This window comes from Coturnix japonica, chromosome 6 (genome assembly GCF_054131305.1).
Source record: "Coturnix japonica strain WE chromosome 6, WE-NBRP24, whole genome shotgun sequence".
In the NCBI taxonomy this organism is placed as follows: Eukaryota; Metazoa; Chordata; class Aves; order Galliformes; family Phasianidae; genus Coturnix; species Coturnix japonica.
Genome location: NC_140668.1, coordinates 30,430,531 through 30,457,080, shown reverse-complemented (window position 1 = coordinate 30,457,080; position 26,550 = coordinate 30,430,531). Strand labels below are relative to the sequence as shown.

The window sequence follows — 26,550 nt, the reverse complement described above, 5'->3', positions numbered from 1 at the left end:
TTATTAAACAGCTTACCATTTCATTAACATATATTCATTGATGTTTCAGGTGATAGCTGCTTTTCTTTGAAGCACGATTTTGTGGTCTTTTGTTTAGGAATCTGCCAAATTTTACGGCAGATAAGTAGAATGCAGTGAAGTACCTGGTTGGAAGAGCTGCTAGAAATTGTTCTGAAATGAATTCTTTTAGCTCTTATGCATTATGGTACATTTCAAATTTTTCCTGTTTTGCTGCCTGAGTTGTGCAAAAGCCATAGGACTAAGTCAGACGTAACCTGCAAGTAGAGTGTTGCGGGGCTGGAACAGACGTGGGGTGCACAGGCATCTGCTGCAGCAACTGGCAGTGGGTCTGGCTGAAACGGGAGAGGGAGGCTGCTTTGTAGGGAAACTCCCTGTTTTGTCCTCTGAAAAAAGGAGCATTTTATCAGAGAAGAGGGAGAAGCGTCACATACCATAGAAATTTTGGAGAGAGATTCAGAATTACAAAGGAGTCAGCTGTAACAAAACGGAAGGCAGATTGCTAAACGAGCCAGCTGGGAGATGCCTTTGATGACGAGGCAGGGCTTAGTGCCTGCATGCTGTGGGTTGATCTAATGAAAGCCGCAGTTTTAAACCAGTTTAACTTGGACATTTTCATATCAGTTTAGTGCAACTTGTACTTGTTAAATCAAAACAGGGTTTTCTTATACTGGGATGCTGGCAATTGCTGCAGTTGAGCTGTAACTGGTTAACAGATACAGCTTAGCTAGAGAAGCACAGCTGCATGTGCAGTTCAGCGCTGAGGAAATGCTCCCATTGCTTTTTAAGAGTCTGAGCAGTAAACAGAGGAAGGGAGTGACTCCGTAGATAGGGTTAAGGCAGGCAGTTCCTACACCCTTGTGTGAGCAGATAGAACCATGCACGGAAGCTGACTTTGATCCTGCTCCTCAGAGCTGGCAGAGAGAGAAAGCAGCTTTTGGGGATGCTGCTCCATAAAGTTCAGCATAAGCTGGGATTAGCCGTCATTGCACGTTCATCACAACTGATGAATTGGTGTTCTGCTTGCTGCTTTCCCTTTCAGCCTCATCCCTTTCGATTGAAACCTTAGTGCATTATCCCATGCCAAGAAGCCTCAGTTCACCAAGGCCGGTGCTTTCCTTTCGGATCACTGCTCATTTGGTCACTTCTGTGTGTTCTCAGAAGCGGCTCAGAGACCTGCGTTTAGGGAAAATGAATTCCTGTGTGTTCAGACCTGGGTGTCTGCTCACATGGCACTTCTGGGACTTGTTGGTGCAATCTTCAGTCTCTGCTGAGAGCCTCCCCTTGTGATAAGACCCTTGGACTAAGATACCTTCTGTTTTTGTTTGTTTGGTTTTTTTTTTTTCCATCTGTACCCTAAAAGAGATAAAAGAGATAATACTGATAAAAAGCAAAGCTCTCATTTAACTTTACTGGCTGGGTGTAGTGTGGAGTTAACAACCAAAGGGTTATCTCTGAAACAGCAAGCTCAGTCCTGCAGTTGTTTTGGAAAGCAGGAATAGTGAGGACTGCCTGGGTTACTTCTCTAAAGGTGCTGCTGATTACCTAGTTTGACTCCTATCTCTGCTGAGGATTTCTGAATAGTAGAAACCCAAGTGGGAAAAGTTGATGTTCTTTGTGTCTTACTCTTTTCAGTGCGTGTTGTTAAGAAGCTAAAATTGTAATGGAGCTTACTTGAAAGAACTGTGCTATATTGGAGGCACAATTTGTAATACATTAGAAGAATAGCGTGCACCATTGCAAGAGGAAGAGGCTTCCCTGCCAAATGTACTTGAATTTTATTAAGGCCTACCATCTGCTTTCTTTGTAGTAATCTTAATTTCCTGAGAAAAAGATCTAGGTGTTTTTTACTTTTTAAAAACCCCTTACAATTCTTTTGGTTTTGTTGGTTTTTTGTTTTGTTTTTCTTTTTTTTTCTTTTTTCTTTTTGTTTCCAGATTCTGTTGTTGGTGTTTTTTACTGTATCCAGATCCCTTGAGACTGTCTGCACAGCTGTGACTGGGGAGAGCCTACCTGTCTTTCCTTTGCAGTACAAGTGGGATCCATCTACAGTAGCTTTAAGACTGTGGACTTCTGTTTCAGGCCCCTCCCAAGTTTGATAAAGGACATTTTCCCTGGTTCCCGTATTATGAGAAATATGTAGACCACCAGAACGGCTCCATTTTGTTCCAAATTGCTTTTTGGATGAGGAGGCATGAAGTATATTGCAAAGGTGGTAAACGGCATGCATTTCTGTGTAAAAACATGCCCCTGTGCCTTTGTTTTTAATGCTTTTTTAATATTTTAGGGCTTGTCTACAGAGAGAGATTATATCATGTTGTGGTAGGGTGGGAATTTAAAGTAGCAATTTTGAAATGAATTAAATTAATTCGGAATCAAACATTCCTGTTCTGGCACAAATTAATCATGAATAATTAATTGCAAATAATTAATGAGGACTAACTATTCGGTATTTACAAGCCCTTAACAGTTTCAGTTCTCTCCCAGCATCTCTGTCAGAGATCTGTTTACTGGCAGCAGTGCTTCTAGTATGGGAAGAACAAGCAAACAAATACTCAATGAAGCTGCATGTGCTTTTGTATCTTCTCTCACCAGCAAGCGGGCTGCTGTTGTGTGTGCTTCTACCTGCTAGCTGTGGTAGTCTTGCAGTGTCCCTACAGTGAATGGTTGTATTGAATTTAGCCAGGAAGTATTGGCAATGGTTGTACTAGATGATCTTCTAGGTCTTTTTCAACCTTGATAATTCTGTGATTCTGTAATTCTGTGAATTTCTGGACCAGTGTGTGATAGCTGCTGTGTCACTGTCAAAATGAGGGGCACCTCATTTTGTGACTGTTTCTTTACTCCAAACTCAGTCCCAGGACAACAGGGCAGAAGCCAGCATTCTGTCAGGCAGCAATGTGGCACAGAGGGAGTGGGGTGTGTGCCACCAAGGGCCATGGCTGCAGCTCCTACCTCCTGCAGCTGCCCGCAGTGCTGCAGAGACAGCATCCTGCTTATCCCTGGTGTGTGAGATGTGGGGTGTCAGCCTCAGGACTGTCACAGGACTCTGGGGCCAAACTGAGCTCTTAAGCAGCCAGGTCTGAAGACAGAGCAGTCTGTGTGCACTGTGCTCTCTGTATGGTGTACATGCACACAGTGTACTCTGCTAGAGACGCAGATTTGTTGGAATAGGGTACATGCGCCACTTGGAAAAATACCAGAAGGCAGACAGCATCCCCATAGCTGGCCTGTTGCTCGTTCTTTCCAGGAACCCCACTCTTACTGGTAAGCCCCCTGATAGCAGAGAAGGGGCTGATACGTTCCTCTGTCGTTACTTCATTAAAGATACAATAAACTCTCGCCATGATTTTATCCGCTTGCCGTTACCAGGCTCTACCAGCACTGCATTCAGATACGAGCCTGTGCGCAGAGCTGTAAATGAAGTATAAACCTGATTCCATTGTTGCGACGTGTTGCCAACACAGCACTTAACCACCACCCACCATCGACAAACAGTCTGGTGGTCACATCTGCATGTCAGTCCCATAAAAGGAAACCCTGAGACTGTCAGAGTGTGAGGCAGAGCATTAGTGATTTCAATTCTGTTTTATTTTCAACTTGAAATGGAGGAAAACAGACAAAAAACAAATAAGAAAGCTAAACAGTTGCATGAGAGCTAGCAATTTGCTGGGCTCCAAGTGACAGACACTGCATTATCATAATTGTCTCTTCTACATGATAGGACAGAAAAATAATAATGTCATTTTATTTATAGCTGGGGTGCCCCCTTTATGAGAGTCATACAAGTTTCTGCCAAGTGGAGTAGGTCAAATGACATCTTTTGATCAGGCCTGTCCAAAGAGATCAAAGATGAATGGCAGGTAATGGATATCCAATGACAAACCAAATCTAAAACAGAAATAAGGCTGCCAGAGTCTGCCAGTTACCCATTAAAGGCTCACCTAACTAAGGCAGGCTGTTTGACATGTTAGCCGACCACCTAAATCAGGCAAGCGTAGGTACTAAAATTGTGTATTATCATTGGAAATGGCTATTATTTCCTCAGTAACATTTCTGTTAGGGCTTTGTTTGTGTAGGGCTGACCTGCAGTCAGAAGAAGTGGAGTCCTGAGTGAAGCAAAGCCTTCGGGCTCTAAGCAGGTCAGGGCTGTTCATAACCATTATCTAGTTTTAATTGTTTCTTTCTGATAGAGAATTGACATCTTTTGGTTCTGCAAAAAGCTGCTTTTACATCCTCTGTAGATAAAGCCCTGCATCTTTCATCATCAGAACATGTGAGCTGAAGGTCCGTGAGTAGTGTCATTATGTTGCTGGCACAAGGAAAATAATTAGGGCAATTTCCATGGGGGAATTCTGGAAGAATCTGATGGGGTCAGGGGTATTTTTAAGAGCATTTTGATGGGTGTAAAGCACCTAGCTTACCTCTTGATTTTTTTACCTAGATGGCATGAATGCTAGATGGAAGAGAGTTGACAGCATTCCTTGTTGTAATACACAAAGCAATTCCTTGAGGTTGGCCTGGACAGAAAAAAGTGTCTTCCCACCTTTATATAATCCTGCCAGGTTTTTGGTTCATTTGGGTAACCAAAGAGATACAAAATATAGGTGCTGTCCAGAGCATGATAATCGATGGAAAGCTCTTTTTGGCTGTGTAGAACAAAAGAGACAGGGGGTATTTGGAAAGTTTCACTGCTCACTTCAAAGCTTTTATGTGTTCAAAGTATGCCACGAGTGAAATGGAGTGTAGATGTTGAGTGTGCTGTCTGGGAAGTTTAAATGAATGTTTCAGGAATATTTTTGTTGAGTAATTAGTATGTTTCCCTTTCTTTTAATAATCATAATCTACTCTCACTTTCTTCTGCCCCTATTTTTATTCTCTTGGTAATCTAAAGAACGTATTTAGAAGGATAATTAGTTATAATTAGAAGCAAACAAACATAATTGCGTAAGGTAATTGATTATAAAAGATTAGTAGTTACTTACAGGAGAAATGCCTATTTGGTGTTTAATGACAACGGTTGTCTTGGAAAAGTATGGATAAAATAAAGCCAGGTGGCACATGTCTATGTACATGTTTTAGAAGTTCCGTAAACCTCCTGTTCCCTCATCACTGTGCATCAAATATGTCACGTAGATGCCGTGTCACAGCCATGCCGTCATGTCCGTGCCATCAGGAGATAGGCACTGACTGTGAGGCCTCCTGGCAGGCTGTTGGCTAGCCCAGTCCCCTCGCGTTTGTCAACCGTGGCCATGCTCCTCTGGCAGCAGGAGGCCGCCTACATGGGACCTGACACGTCCCCGCGGGCTGCGGCACCGTGCTGACAGGCCGCGTATGCAGCCATGCCATGCAGCTGGCCCGGTGGGCTCCCAGTGCGGTGCTGGGATGCTGCTGCCATGCTCACTTCCGCCATTCCCAGCATGCGGCCTCTTGCTGGGTGAAATGGGACCTTGAGACTGCACTGCCTTGCCTCTCTTTCTGTATAGATGTGTCATTGGATCACCCTCATTTTTTAAAAGAGGTAGTATTTTTAAACACTGATAAAATTGGAAACTGGGAAGCACATTTGGCAAGCATAAGCAGATGGTTAAAGACATTTGCTGAGAAGTATCAGAAACATATTCATGGCTCCCCTGCTTGGTTAAACGCTGCTTTAACTTTTTAGCCAGCGGGCCTTGAAGCTGTGTCCATTGTGCCACGTTGAGGTTAGGACAGCAATGTCCAGTGTGATTTTAGCTGCTACAGAAGTGCCTGTTTGGTAGGTGTAAAGGCAGAAGGGCTCTGTGTAAACATTGTTTTCCAGGAAAAAGGCTTTCAGGCTTACAGAAAGGAAGGGAAAGTGCAAGTCCTCCAGACAGCAGACCTTCCCCTTACCTGATAAGGGAAGGGTGAAGGCAGCACAGTGGTTGTGTTCAGAAGAGCTTCTTCCCTGCGTGTTTTCATTCAGGTGCAAAGTTGTGCACAGAAGGTTACTGGGAAAGAGGGCAAAGACACCAGCAAACCGGTATTTTTCAAATAGCAGAATTCAGAGCTCACTGCGCTACAAATAACTAAATCTCGCCAGTCCAGGTGATTTAACAGAAAGCATCAAATTTCACGTAATTGTCTAATAGCAAGATTGGAAGCAAAAAACAGCAGCAGTATTTTTTACAAGCTTATAAAACAAAAATGCTTGTGGCACAAGCTAATCTGAAATGCTTTTAGTAGAATTGTTCAGGAGCAATAATCTGTCAACAGATTACAATTTTGCTTAATTTTAATGTGGCTAACTTAAGATGGTTGTATAGTAAATTTATGCAACTGATCACAGTTATTAAATTACTGCATCTGCAAAAGAAGCAATCAAACCCCTTATTATAGTTGCTGTGAGTGAATGTTAAATGTCAAGGAGTTACCAATGCGCTGCAGGGAAGCACGTTACAGTTAAAGATGCATAAAATATCAGCACTTTTTTAATGCTTGTGCATTCAACAAAGACTCCCATCATAATTAACTGGTATGGAAATAAATAATTTTTACAAACTACCTTAGAAACAGTTGTGCTACAGTTTTTGTCAAAGTCTGCTGCTCTACAGTGATATTTAAGCCATTAGACACATTTCCCTCTAACTCACATATGCTATAAAATATTTAAACCTCACATAGAGATTTGAAAATGATATTATAAATCTAACTCTCTGTGCTAAAAAGTAATTTATGATGATTAATTTAATTATACATATTAAGATTTTGATTTTTTTTTTTAAACTTCTTTATTTGGGGGGAACCCGGGGGTTTGGGTCAATTCAGCATGTGGTGTCATAGTCTAAATTGTTTTTGCGACTAATGATAGAGAAGACCCCAGGGCTCTGTAGTGGCATCTGTAAATCTTCGTAAAGGCGTTAGACTGTTTTTATTTGTGGAGTGCCAATTCTCTTTTTTTGCACCGAAGAGCTATGAAGTCATCTCTTTTCTTTTGAGGTCCTCCTGACACGTAGAGGCTGGTCCTGGTCTCCCTGTCAGAAGGTCAGGTTTCCTGGCCCACACTCAGGGAGCAGGCCTGGCACGAGGCAGCTCCTGGGACATGAACCATCATGGTTCTAACATGGATACAGCTGTGCCCACATGGCCCCACCAGCACGAGCAGCAGAGGCATTGAGTTGATGGCATTGGTCCTCTCTGTGGCCCAAGGGGATGAGGAAGAGTCAGGTGGTGAGTCAAGCCCAGGGTCACCCAGAAAATCCAACCAGAATTTTGGGGTTGGGAGCACCTGCAATGCCACTGGGGCAGGGACTGATGCCCCAGGCTGAGCTGAAATTCCTGTTTGTTGCTCATCCAAATCCTTGATCTTTGTGCTGAGACTGCCAACAGTGGGCACCTGCCTCTGAGGCCACAAGCTCCTTTCACATGCTGTTGGTCACTGAACAGCAAGCTTGGATGGTAATGAGTTTTGGTCACTGCTGAAATAAGCAGGATTTAAGCCAGTGACCTAGAAGTGAAAGGCTCAGTATCTCCTTTCTGTTTTCTTGAGACAGTCGGTCTCTCTTGACTGCAAATTTGACGTATTGACATGGATAGTCCTTTCTTTTCTGTGCCCCTCTCTAAGAGAACAGATTAATTCCCCAGAAACATGGTCCCCTGGAAACATGGTCCCCCTTTGATTTCTATGCAGAATTCCCATTAAGGTCAACAGGAATCCCACATGGAAAATTACTCGCTGTTACTTTTTCTTCTGTGTCCTTTTTACTCAATTTAACAATTAAAACATCCTCCCACATCCCTTTGATTCAGTGTTATGTGAGATGTGTATCAGCAGCAGCAATAGTCATGTTTGTGTCAGCATTTCCAAGGAAATCACTGTTTTCAGGTCAACAATAAAACTCAATTGAGATTGCAGTGTGGCATGTAGAACTAGGTCTTGTCTTGGGAACCAAGGTTTTTCTTGTTCACTTGGGAAAAAAAAAAATCCTGCTCTCCTGGAGAGATCAATCAATGTATTTTACATTTAAAATAACACACTCACCAAAAAAAAAACAACACCTACCCAGCACATAGCTTTTCAGAGACTTAGTATTAGCCTAGCTAAGTGTTGTTCTGTTGAAGCACTGCTGCTGGGAGCTCTCCTCCCCAGAACCCAGCTGTGCTGTCTCAGAAATGAGTGGAGGGCTTGGCATTGACATGGATGGGACAGAGAGGAGGGACGCATGGAGCTATGTTTTTTTTCAGGTGACTTGGTTGGAGTTGGACTGCAGTTAGCTGGGCAGGGCCAGCAGCTCAGAGGAGAGCAGAAGTCTGTCCATAGCTGTGAGCAGCTTGGAACAGTGTCAGGTCTGTGCAACACCCAGTAGGGTCCAGCGGCTGTTGCTGCTTGTGCTTGCAGGTGCTTCTATGCTGCATCAAAGGCTGCTGCATAAGAAGATGGCAGGACAAGGTGCTGGCCCTTGCTGCAGGTTTTGCAAGCTGGCAGGGTGGAGCTCTCTGTCTGATTTTCAGATGAAAGCAAGTAGGCATGGATAGGTACGTGAGAATGGATATGTGTATGCTGAACGCGTTTCAGATTGGTATTTTATTATTACACAAATCACCTTTGTCTTTGACTTAAAAAGTGAAGGCTGTGTCTGTAATGCCATTTAGCTGTGTGGTTGGAATGAGGATTGAATTTGATCCAGGTTGTAAGGTGTGGTGTAAGCTGGGCTTTCTACAAGGTTCATTTCAACGAGTGTTTTCTTAAATGCAATAAGAGCATCAGGGCTATCTCCCCATTTTACAGACAGGTAAACTGTGATGTCTGCAACAAGAGTAGTGGAGGGACCATGAATCAATCCTGCAAGCCACATTAGGGACTGATTTTCCTTCCTTTTCCTCTAGGCCACAATGAGTTCCTTCTGAAAGGCAGCTCATGTTTACGCTCTGTCCATTTTTATGTGTGCGTACTGTTTTACGCATCCAACAGGGTTATGTATGCTTTTTTAGCAACGCCTGCTGAAGCATGGAAAGGATCAACATTTCATTTTCATTACATTTCATTTATTTCTCTATTTTGCAGGAAGGGTTCCATAAAGTATAAGATAGACGTAACTAAAATAAGTTTCCACTGTGTTTGAAAGGTACTGGTAGTTAATGTGGCTCGTCATAAAGCAGCTGAATTGTAAGTTACAATCAAAGATTTAGAAAAAATTTCTCCTTGATAATGTCTTTTGCCATAATAAAATATGGCCACATGAGGAGTAAAAGGCTAAAAGAATGGACAGACAAAGGCAGGTCATTCGTTTGTGCTTCGTTTGAGACTCTCACAAGGCTATAACTTGAAAAGTACCAACACTGGGTTAGGGAACACGGAGACTGCCATCTTACATGTATATTTAATCTTTGGTCGTATTATTTCAAATGTTATGTAGCTATAATAGCGTGAAATAGATGCCTGGTACAGAGATAGTTATTACATCATTGTTGCTATCATGCTCTGCCGCAAAAGGACTTTTTAAAGGATTTCTAATGATAATGAAAATATTCTGATACAGCATTAAGGATTTTGCTACTGAAATGTGTTTAATGTAAATATGCTGTCAGATACCCTTCAAGTAATTGACAAGAGCAGATGATTAGCAGTGTTCTCAATAGTGTTTTTGCATAATCTTACATTTTGACAGAACTCTTCAGCGGCTTTTTATTGTCAGTGCTCTGCAATCAGTAATACTTTTTCCTTGACATTTACTTTGTCATTATAAATCTTGTAAGTGGTCATTTAACTTGTTCGGTATGCATGTAAGAATATCATTGCTAACACGTTTGAAAAAATGCCTTCTTGTTGAGGAACTATTGTGAAGGTAAACTTAAAAGAAACCTAAATGAAGTGGGTTGATGAGTGAATTTATGAAAGAAATACCTGTCTGTGAGCATCTTCTGGTGTATTATGAGGATGATATTGAAATCTCTTCCTCATTGAACATTCACATATAGTTTATCAAATTCAGGGTGGTTGTTGGATTTCTTTTTTTCTTTTTTTTCTCTCTTTTTTTTTTTTTTTTAATTTTCATACAGTTTTTCAATCATGATCATTTATATCCAACTGGCCAAAATTAAGCTCTTTTGATCCATAAGCATTCATAATTACACAGTGCATGTAACATTAGTAGTCAATATAATAAAACTTCATCTTTATTGAAGCATCTCTTGTTTCTACAGCAGTTCTTTAATCTATCTCAATAGATTTCTAGTGTACAGCTCATATAGATTTGGTCAGTGACAAGGGTTAGAGTAGTCTTGTAGAACATTTACTTGTAGCTGTGAAAAGCCCACATTCATCAGAGGATTAGGTCGATCAGATTGTACCAGGATCAATGGAAGGACTGTGTGATCCCTCTTAGGCTGTAACATGTTCACCTTCTTTGGAGAGAATTCACATACACACACATTTCTCTGTCTTAAAGCCATTTATCTCAGAATGTCAAATTGCAATAATTAACCATTATTGATCTTAAATTCAATTAACTTCATTAACACAGGTCATGATGAGGGTGCTTGTAAGGGAAAGGCTCTTGACAAGTGTCTTTTCTTATATGACATTGAATGTTCACAATTGTGACTATAAACTATTCATATTGTGCCATAGGAGCATCTTCTAAAAATGACAAGGGTTTGGTTGGTGGCTCTGAGGAGACGTTTTAATCCCCTCCCCCTCATCTTCTGGTTCTCAGGGTTTTCCAGTGAATTTTCTATTCAGGAATCAGTGAACCATTTGTTTCTAGCACATTATCTTAGTGTGGCATTATAGCAAAACCCACCTATTCAAATACCCTTCAGTTCAATAGCTAGAGCTGGAGATAGAGGCTCATTTACAAAAGAGTATATTAGTATAGTTAGCAAATGAGTAAAATGAATATTCAGTGCTTTTTTTGTTGGTTTTTTTTTGTTTTTCTTTTTTCTTTTTTTTTTTTTTTTTTTTGCTGTCCATACAAAACAAGTGGGGACCATCTTGTAGAGGTAATCCTTTGGATCTTTGCTTTCTCTAAGTCCTGAGATTCATATAGTAGTCAATAGTTGTTTTTCTTAAATGAGAGCTGAATAAAAACTGTGAAAGGACACAAAGCTTTGTTGGCCCACAGTGAACTCCTTTTTTTCATGGAGAAACTTCATTATAAGTACAAGTTCACAATAGCTGAAATTGTGATTGAAATCATTTGGATTTCTACTATACCATTCATACCTTTGTATGGACTTTATTGTAAGTACTCGCTGCAGCCAAAATAGCTATTGAAAGTACTGTGTGAAAGGCTTCAATGGGAATTTCAAGTTTGCAAGAAAAATGAAGGCTGCAGCTCCAGGGATGTGTGTTAATGTTAGTATGATTAAACACAGATACACAGCCAGTGTTGTGGTCACTGTAAAGCTTGTAAGACATGGGCAGTTTGGGAGCAACCAAAGACATGGGGTGCTTACAAAAAGGGAGGTGTAAGAGTTTTTCAGACACCACAGTTTTAAACTGCAATCAGAAGTCTCAGATAAATGAGGCTAACGAGAAACGACAGCATCAGTTTTGTTCAAAAACAGATTTCTGTGACAATTAAATGGTCATTTTGCCACTAAATTTGCTATTTCCACTCTGCTATACAAAGCATTTACTGAAAAGAGGCAGGGCAGAAGCAGAATGGTTTGATTACTGCATTTGAAGAAACTAAAGTTCCCTTACAACATCTGTTTGCTCAGTGAAGGATTATAATAATTAAGAGCTATTAGAGCCATATTGAGAACTTTTATGCTCATGCCTGCTTATCCTGGATTTGACTGTGAATCTTGTATTAGTTTGGTGAATGCCCTGAGTGCTTTGCAGTGATTAAAAGAAAGATGCCACCCAAATGCTGATATCAGGCAGAAAATGCGTCACTGCATGTTTGAGAACCAATTCATAAGTTTGTGTAGAGAATGTGGCTGTTCTTAGCAGTGGGTTGTCAGTGAATGTTATTTTAAAAAAATAAAATTGAAAAAAAAATCCAAATATTTTTATTCTTTGGAGATTTTGGTAAATATTTTTTGTCTACTTGAGGAAATGGTAGTTCTGTGCATAGAGAAATCCCATGAAGAGTCCAAGAACCAGTGTACCTCCTAAATCAAAATCAGGGGCAAAGCATAACATGAGGCTGTTTTCTCTACTTATTTCTTGCTGTAATATGTGTTTGCCTGGAGTGGGATAATCTAATACGTGTGTAGTTCTTTACACGAAGCAACTGTCTTAGAAACCAACAGAAAACCAGTTTTGTCTCACTTAGAGTGGATCACATTTACTTGTGATGAATAATTTATATAGCAAATGTAGATTTTTTTTTTTCCTGTTACTAATGCACATACTTAATTGTATTTGTTAAGTTTATGTGAATGTTTTCAGACTGTTGGGCTACTTGTGAGCTGTTTACACCAACAGTTTGTATCTGGCTTTTGAGCCCCCTGATGCTGCCCCCCTCTCTGGCTGGCTAGCTGGCTCATGAGCCTCCCAAGGTAAGAGCTTGGTATTCCTGCAGTGAGCTTTGGTGCTTTGGTGAACATTTGTGCCTTTGGTGTGCTGACAGGAAGGGCACCCTTCCCATTGACCTGCAGGGTGGGGAGGAAGAGGAAAGCACTCTGAGTATTGATGGCCATCAATCTTCAACCAAACAGCAAGTGAGAATTCCCAGTGGGTGTTCACAGTCTTTGTTTCATATGTACCTGTTTGATCCAGTTCTGACAGTACTTGTGAAAGATGGTTTATATTGTGACAGGAAAGGCCAAGGCATTTTTTTTCTCCCATTTCTCTTCCAGCAGGATCAGCCAGACATTCCAGGCTCATGCTCATAGGGACCATCAAAATCTCTGCTATCCTCAAGTGCAAAATACAATAGCAAACAATGGTCTTTTGTCCTCACAGAAGCCCATAGTGTTGACATGGCGATCGTGTGCTGCTTCTGGTCATCAACTGGGGGCACGCAGAGCGGGATGTAAACTGTCCCCCTGCTTCTGTGCAGCATTTTAGGAAGCCAACTCTGTTGTGTATATGTGGCTACAAATTCAGGAGAACAAAATAGAGATCTGTTTTTCCTGATCAGGCAGGTTCTCTTAACTGTTAGACCGGTTTCTCATAAGCATGATGCTCTCTTCCAACTCTATAATTATGGCATCTGGAAGCAAGTTTTATGGGAGGAAATCTCTTTTAAAATGGTTTTGTGCATTATATATGGGAGTAACTTGGACTGGGGGTCTCTCAAAATTTTTTTAATTGTTAGATCACTTTTTGTTAGAAACATACTGTGTGAGAAGGCAGATCAGCTCTCGAGGACAGACAGATCTCAGACCCTGTGTGCACAAGGGTACATTGTTCTGCAGTGTGATCGTCTTAGGAAGATGGGATGTTATGCTTAATTTGAACAGATTTTATAAAAGCCCTGATCAACAAGTTGAATTAGGGGAGTTCAGGCCAGTGGCAGAAAGCAAGGCAGAGTACAGCCTTGGAGGAGTGGGCCATGATCCATCATCTTTCATGTCTAGTGCAGCCCTAGTGGAACTTATGCTCACAGCCTCCTATGTGCTGGGAGCAGAAAGCGACATGGGGGAGGGATGGGACATTTCCTCTCCTCATTTTAAAAGCCTATCCACAATTTTCCCCATTGTGGAAAGGAGTTTTCTGGCAGTGTGCAGATTCAGCATTTACTGGGTCCCAGCAGCTTGGCTCAGAGGAGATTTTTAGCCCCAGACTTGAGATTTTGCACAGTGCATGCACCTGTGGATATTTCATTGGGTGTTTTATACTTAGTAATTGTTTAAGCTGAAAACTGTCAATTATTTTCAATTATACACGTAGGTTGCAGTCACATACACACACTGTGAAGAAGCACAGGAACAGAAACACAGACTTAAGCTTTCTTGTCATGTTTTGTGTAAATAGCTTCATTATATATATTAACCTGTAGGAGTTGTAGGCTTCTTTACTTGTCTTCTTGTCTGGCACTGGGCAAGTGATTTTTAACTTCCTTGGATTTCCAGGTCTGCAGCTATAAACTATGGATAAGAACAGGGTTGCTGTTGCAGTGAAGAGTAAAGCAGTCACTGAATCTTTTGAACGCAAAATTACAGTGATGTTTTCCAGTGGTGCTAGGTTGTTTCTAAGCCAGCATTTAATATAATAGCATTCTGTTTTTTTCAGGTGTGTATTTAATGAAGGAGATAATACATGAATGTGAGCTTTGCACAGGAATATCTCATTTAACAAATGTCTAAACAGTGTTTGGTTCTAGGAAGATAAATGCCTCCTTTAGCAGAATTAGTAGCAATTTTTGAATGTTTACTGTTTTCATTTGTAGGTTGCCTCTGCGGTACCTTTCATATGGCAGAGTTAAGTCTGAAGTCAAAAGGAGATGGGAATTTTCACCCTCCTTTGAACTGCACAAAAGCTGGGGGAGTATATAGCACAGTGACATGAGGAAAAGGTGCTTGCTATTGACTTGGTTTGCTCTGGTTCTGCTTGCTTTTGCTCTGAAGGCCCAAACTGTAATGACATGTAAACTCAGTTTTTGTTCCCATCTCTTCACTGTGTATTCTTTTCCATGTAATTCTTAGCACTTAGCAGTTAATTTGAGCTCTGTGAAGTTACTCCAAACATAATACCAGGCCAGGATGCTGGATTAGAGCAGCTGAGTAGCTTCCTTTGGCCAGTTTCTAAGCTCTTTGTATCAGATAGCTGCTGCAGTATATACAAAAAGAAGCAAACAGAAGTACACTTCAAAGTTTCTGGTGCTTAATGATAGCCAGCCATTAGGTCTGTGTGCTGTGTGACTTCCATCCATGCGTGGATTCCTGGTAACTTTGTAGTACAGTGTTATTGGTGTGAAAATGCTGCAAGTGTATCAACATAGCAGGAAAAAAACCACCCAAACAGCTAAACAAGCATGAGTCATGTACACCGCATCAAGCCAGCGTGTTCAAATGAATATTCTTGATCTTGCCAATGGGCAGAATAATCAGTTTTGGAGTGGACTGTACCTTAGTGCAGGGTACCACCTACTTCAGCCAACAGGTGAGAGAAATGCTGACCCCTCCACCTGGAACCAACATTTTTCTCCCACAACAGTTGGTAAAGCCCTTGTAAAATGGAACCTTTTACCTTTCTAACAGGTCAAGGTACTGGGTAATCAGCATGGCCATGCCTGTTTATGGGCAGTGTTGCCACATGCCACTCAGGTGAGCAGGGAGGCTCTCCTGCTTCCCCCTTCTGCCGCTGGCTGAGGAGTACACTGACGGCTCTGCCACGTGGTGAAGTCTCAAACACACTTTCAGCTACATGTGAATTATTAGTCAGTCTCCATATAGAAATAGCTTATGTGGGTGAGATGTTTGCCTTTCCTTCTGTAAGTGAGAGGCCTACAGAGTGGGAGTTTTCTAACAGACTAGCTCTTATATGCCTACAGTTATGTTAGGTCTTTGATTGACTCAGTCCACTTGGTTTTCTCTTGCCTCTCTTCATTAATTGTGAGCAGGGTCCATTGGCACAGTCAGAGCATCTCAGGACTTCTGTTTCCTCTTGGCATGACCTTGGCTTGTGTTCAGGCTGTGCCCCATATTGGCTGAATGGCTCCACAGAAACTGTGGCCTCTTCAAAGATTTTTCTTGTAGATTGCTTAAATTGTTTGTTTGTTTGTTTGAGAGGGTAACTCCTTAGATAGATAGAAGGATACAGTTATCCTTCTTGCTCTCAGTCTCTTTCTTCTGTTCTCAAGGTGAGAGATGAAAATGGGTTAAAGTTTTGTTAAAGGGGTAAGAAGTGTTTTTCAAGATGCACTCAAAAGTCAGCTGGTTTAGAAAACGAACCTTACTATTAAACAATTATTTGAAACCATGCATAAATAAGTAATAAAGTCGGATGTGATTTTCTAATATAAGGCTGTTTGGTTAAAGCCAAAATAATTCCAAGGAACTGAAGTATTTTGATGAACCATTAGATCCATTAGATGCTTGACTTTTGGAGTCAAACACTTTCTTCCTGTGAGAAGAATATTTGAATTTTTTTATACTTTTCCAAGGGAAAAGCTTGTATTCTAGTTTTTATATATCCCAGTAAGTTATTTAAAATAAAACATTGGTGAAAGCAAGACATTTCAAAAATGCTTCAATTAAATATAAGCCAAAATATGAGGTCTCAGATGCATACAGTGTATACATGTATAGAATATCTGTGGAGTCTATAGTTCTTCTGGTGTCTACATAAAGAGAGGACCATCAGTTTATTAGCGTCTATACAGGATGTATATACATCATTTTAGGTAGTGATATATCACAATTTATTTCCACTGGCAAAGAAATGATCCATAGCTCAGTTATGAAGGTAGTTCCCTCTTCTGTGGAAATGAATTCCATTATAATACAACTTACATTTAGATATTTATATCAAATGTGTTAATTTTATTTTTATCTCGCAGTTTAATTAATAATTATAACAAATATTAATGAAGGAACTGTCTGTTCTCAACCTCTGTGTAGCTGCAACTGCAGTAGGTTTCGGAATCCCTTTAATGCCCTCGTCTTCTGTAGGAACTGAGAGCCTCCCTATAGAACTACTTCCCATCTTCTGTCAAATGCTATATCGCAGTGACAACAGTACTCATCTTTCAGCCATTTTCCTGTGGGTTTTGATGTCCTACAAGATGTAAACTAAAAACTTTTTGGAGAACTGTGACTTTTTTTCTTCTTTGACACTGGGAAGTGAAAAACAAAAATATAGAAGCACATAATTTCTTTCATTTCCATTCTTATTAACTTCTTCTGCTGTTAAGATTGCCTTTAAAGTGTTTTTTTTTTTTTAACCTCATACTTTGCTGTCAAGGCATTGAAGAACAGTTGTACAGATGCCCTGCTGTTTAGGCGTTACTTTGCACTAGAAACACATCAAACCAAGAGTCTCTCTTTTATTTTTATTTTTTTCTAATAAGAAGCAAGTGGCTGAGTAAAGGTGGCCTGCAGACAGTGCTTCTTAAAGACAATCTCCACCAGGCAGTATATCTTGGTGAAAAGTTGCAGGATTCATTGTTTTACCATCACCTCCTGATTTTATTCTTATTTTCTACATAGTGTCTTTGCTTTTCTTGTAGGTGCTTAACCTAAGATGAAATCTCTTTGTCTTCCTTGTCCTACTTTCTGTAACAGCAAAGCTGTCACCTTCATCTGCAAGCAGACAGCACTAGTTGTCCCGCTCCTCTGAGCCAAGTGTGGCGAGGTCAGCAGGATCAGAGCTTCCCATACTGTTTGGTGGTGTGGAATTGTCTTTTGGCTTTAACCCTCTATCCTCATCTGTCCCACATACTGATTACAGTTTGGCAGGGTTTTCTGAGGAAGAGATGTGCACATTGTGTGTTGCATCAACCCTTTGAGGACAAGGCTTCAGGGAGTGATGAGCCCTTCAGCCACTGTAAACTTAAATGTAGGTGCTGGAAATCTTTAAGAATGGCCCAAATCTGCTATTATGTTGGCCCAGGATTTGGTGGGTAGCCTCCTGCTGCTATGCTCAAGCCCCGAAGCAAGTGCTAGGTGACCAGCCCTTGGAATAAGATGTTAGAAGCTTCTTGCACAAACCACTTAGGGGTGTGTTTTAAGTTAAAGGGCTGAAGAAGTTGGAAGTAAGTTGTGTTTCATCCCTCCTCTCCCTTGTGCAGTGGAAAGAGTGAAAGGAGTTGTTCAAACCATCACTGTATGAAAGTTGCAGAGTTAAATTCCACACTGTCATTTGTGTCTGGATTAAAGACTGATGTCACAACTTGGCTTTGCAACTTGAGCTTAGGAAGGTGAACAGCTACAGAGGAGGCAGCTCCTGGTTAACACGCAAATATGCTTGATAGTTGGTGAAAAGGGCAAAGAAAGCATGAAAGGTAAATAGATTTACATTTAAATGAGCCATATGCTGGAGGTTTTTCCCAGTACAAAAGTCACTCTTGAACAAAACTATGAATGTGACAATATGATTGTTTCATCCAAACAAAATATATAAGATTTTAATAGGAGAAACAAAAATTTAAAGACAACCACACAAAATAGGGACATGGTTCTGTGCCCCTGTCTGTGTTGGTGAGCCCCAGTCTACAGGAGCAGCTGCATGGTGTGCAGGGCCCAGGGCTTTGGTACCAGTGCTTGAGAACGAGCATGTAATGGACAGAAGGAGCAAAGAATGGGTACATTTATAGGGTGCCTTGGTCTTTCATCTCAGCCTGCAGGTGTGCAGGGCTTGCTATTGCAGGCAGAGTGACAATAACCTTGGATTTTATGACCTAAAAGGAGAGTGTGTCTTCAATTTCACATGAAGCAAAGGAAAGGGAGGGTTAAAAGAAAAAACTCCACAAGATAGTAAAGGAAAAGAGTACATTTGATTCCAGATCATTGGTTCATGCTGTCATTTCTTCCTTCCATCTTTCCTTATTCTTATCACTTGGATCTTTGGCGTGGATCAGACTAAGGCAGTTGTTAGCCAGTTGTTTACATGTTAGCAGTGATTACTTATTTTTTTGTTATCAGCTTTAGAATATAATTTTAACCCGATTTGGTAGAGTTTAGAAACATGATGGAAGGAGTAATTGAGATGAAAAGGAATCTGTACCATGTTTAAGGGAACAAAAGTACTGAGTGAAATCCATCTTCTTAGGTGTTAAGTTCTTTATAGTGGTTTCATTGGAAGCATTTGCTGGATAGACATTAATCCTGGCTACATATTGCCAGCATGATTGTTGTGTACATAAAATAAGAATCTTTAATTCTTTCAAGATATTTGGAAAAATCATAAAATGGAACAGAGCGGCTCTGTTTCATTAGAGCACATATGCCTCCTTTTAAAGTCTGATCTTAACAGTATTTCCAAAATAATACAATAATTGAAAGTTTTTAAACGTAATTATTTCAAACTACTTTCACACGAATGTTAAAAATAAGAACTTTGCTGTGTGACTCTTCTGTTTTTAAATGACCTGAGCTGAAATACTTAATCACAATTATCTGTTGATTCATGTGCTGTGTTTGTGCTTTCAGAGTTTCAGCAACTATTCTGTAGATCAGTTTATATAATTTTATGTGCTTGGAGGCAGACTTGCTACTATTGAGCCTTGTGAGAAACAGCAGTGAATGTTTTGTATTTCCTAACTGAATGCAGAAGTACTGCATGTGAAACTGCAAGTCTGATTTCATTGTTGCTTTAACAGCTGCTTTCTTCTTTTGTGATTTTCTGGCAATATATAATCACAATTTGGAAGGTTCAAGACTGTATATGTGGTATCTACTATACTGTTCTACATTTTTCTGTCTGTGAGCTAGAGCAGGTGTTCTTGGGATGCTAATCATTATCTTCTTTGCATTATTGCCTACATAAACAAGCTATAGATGTGTTTACGATACAGATACCCACACATTCCAGATGAAGAAGGTCAAAAGCCAAGTGTCCTTACCCCCAGTCTACTGGAAACACATTCTTTTGAAGTTTGTAATTGTAATTGTGAGAGATTGCAAGCAAATTGTAAATTCCACTAAATACAGAACAGCTGCAAATTAACTCACTATAGAAAAATAGATTATTTTTATCAATTAATGATCCCTCTCTTAACCTAACCATAGTTTTCTTTCCTGAAGGAAAAACTAGGCTAGATTTATTGTATGTAGAATACGTGCACAGAAGCAGTGGAGAAAAAGAGAATGTGTTTACTGTCAGTTCCCAACTATCCTATTCAGGAAGAGTATCTTAAATTTACATCACCAGTTGCATTACTTGAGAAGGAAAAAAAGACAGGATCCCTGTTGGGTGTCTGTGTAGCTTATGCTGAGTAAATATTGACAAAGTAGTCTAAAGAGCAAACACTTTGACATTTGTAAGGTCCACTGGAAGGTCTTGTATATATTTATACAGCAAGAATGAGTGCAGCATACCAATTTTCTTGAACTAGCTCCTGACATAGCTCCTGACATAATTCTGCACGGGCTTTCTTGTTGAGAAAGGTATGTTTAAATGTGAATGGGTCATTTGTTAAACCCATAATGAATATCCTTCAACTGCTCCTAGTGAGTTGTTTCAGAAGGTTGCGTCACCTCCTTTTACTCTTTTCTCCTATAAAATATGATACTCCTAAAAATGATAACTTCTTGAAAATCTCATTTTTTGATTATTGCAACTGGGAATTCTTTTACTCTGTAGGAATTTTTGATGTTTGTTGTACTCTATATTTATTAAGGATTGAGTCTCAAAACTGTAATGAGCAAAAAATGCTTGCTTAATTTAAATTGTGAATCTGTCTGTTAAGAAATGCATTAGGGGTAGGAGAAGCATAAGACATATTAATTGACAGACAGGAACTGCTGTCTCTGAGGTTGATACAAGTAATTTATTACTTTAGAAATGAATGCCAGCTCCAGAATGTGCTTCATTAATTTCAAATTTAGTTTTAATTTCAAGCTGTTGCCCCTTGAGAAGAATAAGGTGGCAAATTATGTTTGAAGAGCAGATTTTTTTCTTGCTCAGAAGAAACACTAAATTTTAACTGTTTAATTTTACAAATAAGTGCAGTTCTTTGGCTGAAGCACTTGAGTGAAAGTACGATCAGCAGAAACTAACTTGTTTTTCTTCTTTTCACAATAGCCTATGTTTCAGATGAACTAAAAGCAGCAGCACTGGTGGAAGAAGATGTGGAAGCTGATGAAAACACAGCTGATGGAGAACCTTCTGCAAAATATGCATGTCCAGAAAAAGACTTCAGTAAGAACTGCCAAAGCTACCAAAACTCTCCAGCAGCTGAATTTTCAAGCCATGAAATGGACAGTGAGTCACATATCAGTGAGACGAGTGACCGCATGGCAGACTTTGAGAGCAGTTCTATTAAAAATGAAGAAGAGAGCAAGGAGGTTTCAATACCACTTGAAGACTCTACCGTATCTGATAGTTTAGAACAAATGAAAGCTGTATATAACAACTTCCTCTCCAATTCCTACTGGTCCAATCTCAATTTGAATCTTCACCAGCCAATTTCAGAAAAAACAAATGGCAGCAGCAGCAGTAGCAGCAGCAGCAGCAGCAGTTGTGGAAGTGGCAGCTTTGACTGGCACCAGACTGCAATGGCTAAAACACTGCAGCAGGTTTCTCAGAGCAGAATTCTTCCTGAACCAAGCCTTTTTAGCACAGTTCAATTGTACAGACAAAGCAGTAAGCTTTATGGCTCTATATTTACTGGAGCCAGTAAATTCCGCTGTAAAGACTGCAGTGCTGCCTATGATACTTTAGTAGAATTAACAGTGCACATGAATGAAACGGGACATTATCGAGATGACAACCATGAAACTGATAACAATAACCCTAAAAGATGGTCCAAACCTCGTAAACGTTCTTTGCTTGAAATGGAAGGGAAAGAAGATGCCCAGAAAGTATTAAAGTGTATGTACTGTGGTCATTCATTTGAATCTCTTCAGGATTTGAGTGTTCATATGATCAAAACAAAACACTACCAAAAAGTGCCTCTGAAGGAACCTGTTACACCTGTAGCAGCTAAAATTATCCCAGCTACTAGAAAGAAAGCATCGCTAGAGCTTGAACTTCCAAGTTCTCCAGATTCCACAGGTGGGACACCAAAAGCACCAGTCTCAGACACCAGCGATGCACTTCAAAAGAATTCCAATCCTTACATTACACCAAATAATCGCTATGGTCACCAGAACGGTGCCAGCTATGCCTGGCACTTTGAAGCGAGGAAATCTCAAATTCTGAAGTGCATGGAATGTGGGAGTTCTCATGACACTCTGCAGGAACTCACTGCCCACATGATGGTGACGGGACATTTCATTAAAGTCACCAACTCTGCCATGAAAAAAGGGAAGCCTATTATAGAAGCCCCTGCAACACCTACAATAACATCCTTAGTAGATGAGAAGGTCCAGTCTGTGCCACTAGCTGCCACCACTTTCACATCTCCTTCCAATACGCCTTCTAGCGTCTCCCCTAAATTAAATGTTGAAATAAAAAAAGAAGTAGATAAAGAAAGAAGCACCACTGATGACAAAATGAAAGATAAAGAAAAGTCAAGTGAGGATGAGGAGAAGTATGATATCTCTTCGAAATACCATTACTTGACTGAAAACGACCTAGAAGAAAGCCCTAAAGGGGGACTGGATATATTGAAATCTTTAGAAAACACAGTTACATCAGCTATAAATAAAGCCCAGAATGGCACCCCGAGCTGGGGTGGCTACCCCAGCATTCATGCTGCTTATCAGCTGCCTAATATGATGAAGCTGTCATTGGGTTCATCTGGGAAGAGTACACCATTAAAACCCATGTTTGGCAACAATGAACTAGTATCACCATCTAAAAGCCAGCCCTTGGTATCTCCACCAAGCAGCCAGACCTCACCTGTGCCAAAAACAAATTTTCACGCTATGGAAGAATTAGTAAAGAAAGTCACTGAGAAGGTGGCAAAAGTAGAAGAAAAAATGAAGGATCCCGAAGGAAAGCTTTCTCCAATGAAACGTGCAACGCCTTCACCGTGCAGTAGTGAAGTCAGCGAACCTCTTAAAATGGAGGCCTCCAATGATGGTGGCTTTAAAAGCCAGCAAAACAGTCCAGTCCCTCAAAGAGATGGCTGCAAGGACAGTCCAACTGTAGAACCTGTGGAAAACGGGAAAGAGCCTGCTAAGTCAATTGTAGGTTCTTTAAGTAGCAGCACGGCTATCATTACTGATCACCCTCCTGAACAGCCATTTGTAAACCCATTAAGTGCACTGCAGTCTGTCATGAATATTCACCTTGGGAAGGCAGCAAAGCCATCTTTGCCCGCACTGGATCCAATGAGCATGCTTTTTAAAATGAGCAACAGTTTGGCAGAAAAGGCTGCAGTGGCCACCCCACCTCTCCAGTCCAAAAAAACAGACCACTTAGACCGTTATTTTTATCATGTCAACAATGACCAACCCATAGATTTGACGAAAGGCAAGAGTGACAAAAGCTGCTCTTTGGGTTCAGCGCTTTTGTCATCCACATCGACATCTTCTGCATCTTCTTCATCTACAGTGACAACAGCAAAGACATCTGCAGTCGTGTCATTCATGTCAAACTCGCCGCTACGCGAGAATGCCTTGTCAGATATATCTGATATGCTGAAGAACCTGACAGAAAGTCACACATCAAAATCTTCCACACCTTCCAGCATATCTGAGAAATCTGACATTGATGGTACCACAATAGAGGAACCAGAAGAGAGTACACCAGCTCAGAAAAGGAAGGGACGTCAGTCTAACTGGAACCCTCAGCACTTGCTCATCTTGCAGGCCCAGTTTGCAGCTAGTTTACGGCAGACTTCAGAGGGGAAATACATAATGTCAGACTTGAGCCCTCAAGAAAGAATGCACATTTCCAGGTTTACGGGACTTTCAATGACCACGATTAGCCATTGGCTAGCCAATGTGAAATACCAGCTCCGAAGGACGGGGGGAACTAAGTTCCTTAAAAATTTGGACACTGGGCATCCAGTGTTCTTTTGTAATGACTGCGCTTCACAGATCAGAACTCCTTCAACTTATATCAGTCATCTTGAATCGCATCTGGGTTTCAGGTTAAGGGACTTGTCCAAACTGTCCAGTGAACAGATTAACAATCAGATAGCACAAGCAAAGTCACCGTCTGAAAAGCTGGTGACATCCTCTCCAGAGGAAGATATCGGAACTTCTTACCAGTGCAAACTTTGTAACAGGACTTTTGCAAGCAAGCATGCTGTTAAACTTCATCTTAGTAAAACACATGGGAAGTCACCAGAGGATCATCTTCTGTATGTTTCAGAGTTAGAGAAGCAGTAGCATTTGCTTTTGATTAAAATAACTGTAATTTGCTTTGAGGAAAACTGTCAAAGACGCCTTAAAGCTACTGTTTAATTCTTGGCACATGTTCTTATTTTAACTCCAGAGTCGCTCTGGGCTGAACTGTTTTGTATAACTGTACAGTGTTTAGAGGTGCATAATCAGCTGTTGTTACTGGTAAAATATGAAGGTTAAAATGCAGTGGTAAGTGTTTGGAACTTTGTGTAAATTGGATTTAGTTGCTATGCATCCCTCTGATGCATCAAGCTGCATGCATTAACAGACAGTTTAATTAAGCATTTATAACTGATTCTGGTGCACTTTTTTCATGTGACCTAAGTGTGCTGGTATTTCTCACCCTGTAATCTTTAGCCCTCTGAGTACTTTGAAGCACTTTTGCATTAATTTGGTAAAAATGTATGGATATGGTTTTTTTTAAACCCTTACCAGCTTAGTTCTGATTACAAATATGAACCTCCATTTATGCAGAGGTGGCTCACACCTTGAAATTTAAAAGTTATGATTTTCACATTGAAACACAGATGTATATATTGTATAGATTTCAAAATCTCTTATGGAAAATGTGATTGTGGTTAATGCCATTTTCTTTTTCTTCAGCATTTTTAGCGACAGTGTTTTTTGTACCTGATAACCCCAGGTATGAACTGCTATATATAGTGTATATTTCATTTTTTAGGCCTAACGGTTTTTCTTTTTAACATCAGAACGTTGTAAATTGTATGATGAAAGATACCACAGATAGCATTTATAAAGTATTCAGAAACATTATTCTTAAAGCAAAGTATGTTTTGTTTTGTTTTGCTATACAGTACATCTATATTAATAGAGGTTCATGTTTAAATTATACATATTTATTAGCGTTGCTATCATTTGTTTGTTGTTTTTTTCTTCTTTTTCCTTGTTCTTTTTTAAAACCGTCTAAAGAAACAGAAGCCACGGACTGCATCCCTGGCATGCATTATAACTGTTTTGCACAACGTGACTTTTAAAGGTATTTATTAGTAAAAAAAAATAAAAATAATAAAATAATAATAATAAAAGAAAATAAAAAGAGAAAATTCAAAATAAACTCAGTGCTCAAAGGGTTAAATCTATTTGAAAAACTTGTACTGTATTTCCTAAACATTGATAAAGCCTTTAAAATGTTTGTACTGTAATACTTTGCTTAAAAGTTATGAGGCATTCTGTGATATAACCTCTTTTACTTATTTATAAGCGCTCTTGGTTGTTATTTCCTATTGTAGAATGCCTTTTTATTTCAATTGGTAACTTTCTGTTTTGTTCTGCCTAATTATTCTCCCAAGATTCCATACTGCAGCTTTATCTTTAGGCATATGAAAGGTAACCCGTGGTTACCAGCACACTAAGTGATTCTGTTCGTCTCCATTTTTGGCAGTTAATTTGCAGAAGTAACTGACAGCTGACACCATATGAGAATCTATGTATAAAATATTGGCATGTAAACAGCACAGACACTGTAATGCACTCTGTGCCCTGTTTTGTTGTTGACAATGAAGCACCATTATATGACTCTTCATATAACCTTTTTTTCTACAGCAGCATTAAAATTGTCTTTTTGCTATAATTTTGTGTTGCGTTCACAATTATGTCTGAAATGTGCTACGACTAACGAGCACATTAAAATTAAATTGTATGCTATCTGTTTATGACTGAAGCTTGAGTAGGTTTCTTCATCTGCCAGGTGCTGGCAGTCAAAAGCTGCACATAAATCACTGGAGTTTTAGTGAACTTTAGCATTTAAAGAGCAGGGTAGCACTTATTCAAAGGCTGCATTAACAATTTTTTTTTCCTCCGGAACAGATAAATGAGCATTATAACTCCTTTTTAAACATCAGGTAAGGCTGGCTGCGAAGACAGGCCTGAAGCAACGTGTGGCAAAGCAAACTGGCACTTCCCTGCTCCTGCAGCCCAGCAGGGAGCCGTGCTGCTATCCCTGCCCAGCTGGGCACACGTGTTGGAACAGCACTGCCATGCTCCTGGGGCAGCTGGAGGGGCACCTGCATCTGCAGAGCTCCTGGAGCCACTGGGAAAGGAAAGCCTCTGCTGGCCTTCAGTGCTGGGGTACAGTGGGGAAGAAAGGTGGATAAATGTGTCGAATGAATGGGAGTGTTTAGATGAGAATGACGGGCTGCTACTGGTATTGACAGGTCACCCCCATCAAAATCACTGGAAACAACTTACATCTCCAAATTACCTGTATAACTATGCATGTTAATAATGTCTTTTGCCAGGCAGGTAAAATTGGAGGCTAGGAATGTTTCAGGGAACCAAAACCACCATTGTGGCACTTAGGAATCATGTTTTAAGTGAGAGCTTCTACCATCTGAATGCCAAATCTCCAGTTTATTTTATTTAAAAAATAATAATAATAATAATCCACTGTCTTCCAAGAAGTGAATTAAATGTGTTCTGTGTTCTCTCTCCTTCCTCTGACCATGAAAGCCAGTGCCATGTCTCTCCCAGTGTAACTGAGTGTTCTGTTCATTCTGCAGCCAGTACTGCTAAGAAGACTCGATGAATGGGATTCACAATTAGGGCTCTGCATTTTTGCCTCCTCTTTTGGCTCACAGTTGTATCTGATTTTAAGGTCATTTGTGTGTCCATGTTGTGGCCTTTGTGCAAATTCCAACAATGAAACCACAGCGCACAGTTCTGCTGTTTGCCAGCCCCATCCCAGGAGTGCTCATT

General features: G+C 40.3%; 1 protein-coding gene across 10 annotated transcripts in view; it reads left to right on the top strand.

The window, feature by feature from the left end:
- Window positions 1-25,426, top strand: part of TSHZ3 (teashirt zinc finger homeobox 3) — a 214,436-nt gene extending 189,010 nt beyond the window's left edge. For all 10 annotated transcript variants that reach the window (XM_085551086.1, XM_085551087.1, XM_085551083.1 and 7 more), the window contains one exon: window positions 20,621-25,426. In XM_085551086.1, the coding sequence (XP_085407212.1) occupies window positions 20,794-23,820 (3,027 nt within the window). In that variant the 5' untranslated portion in view covers window positions 20,621-20,793 and the 3' untranslated portion in view covers window positions 23,821-25,426. The remainder of the gene's footprint in view (window positions 1-20,620) is intronic.
- Window positions 25,427-26,550: the final 1,124 nt, after the last annotated feature.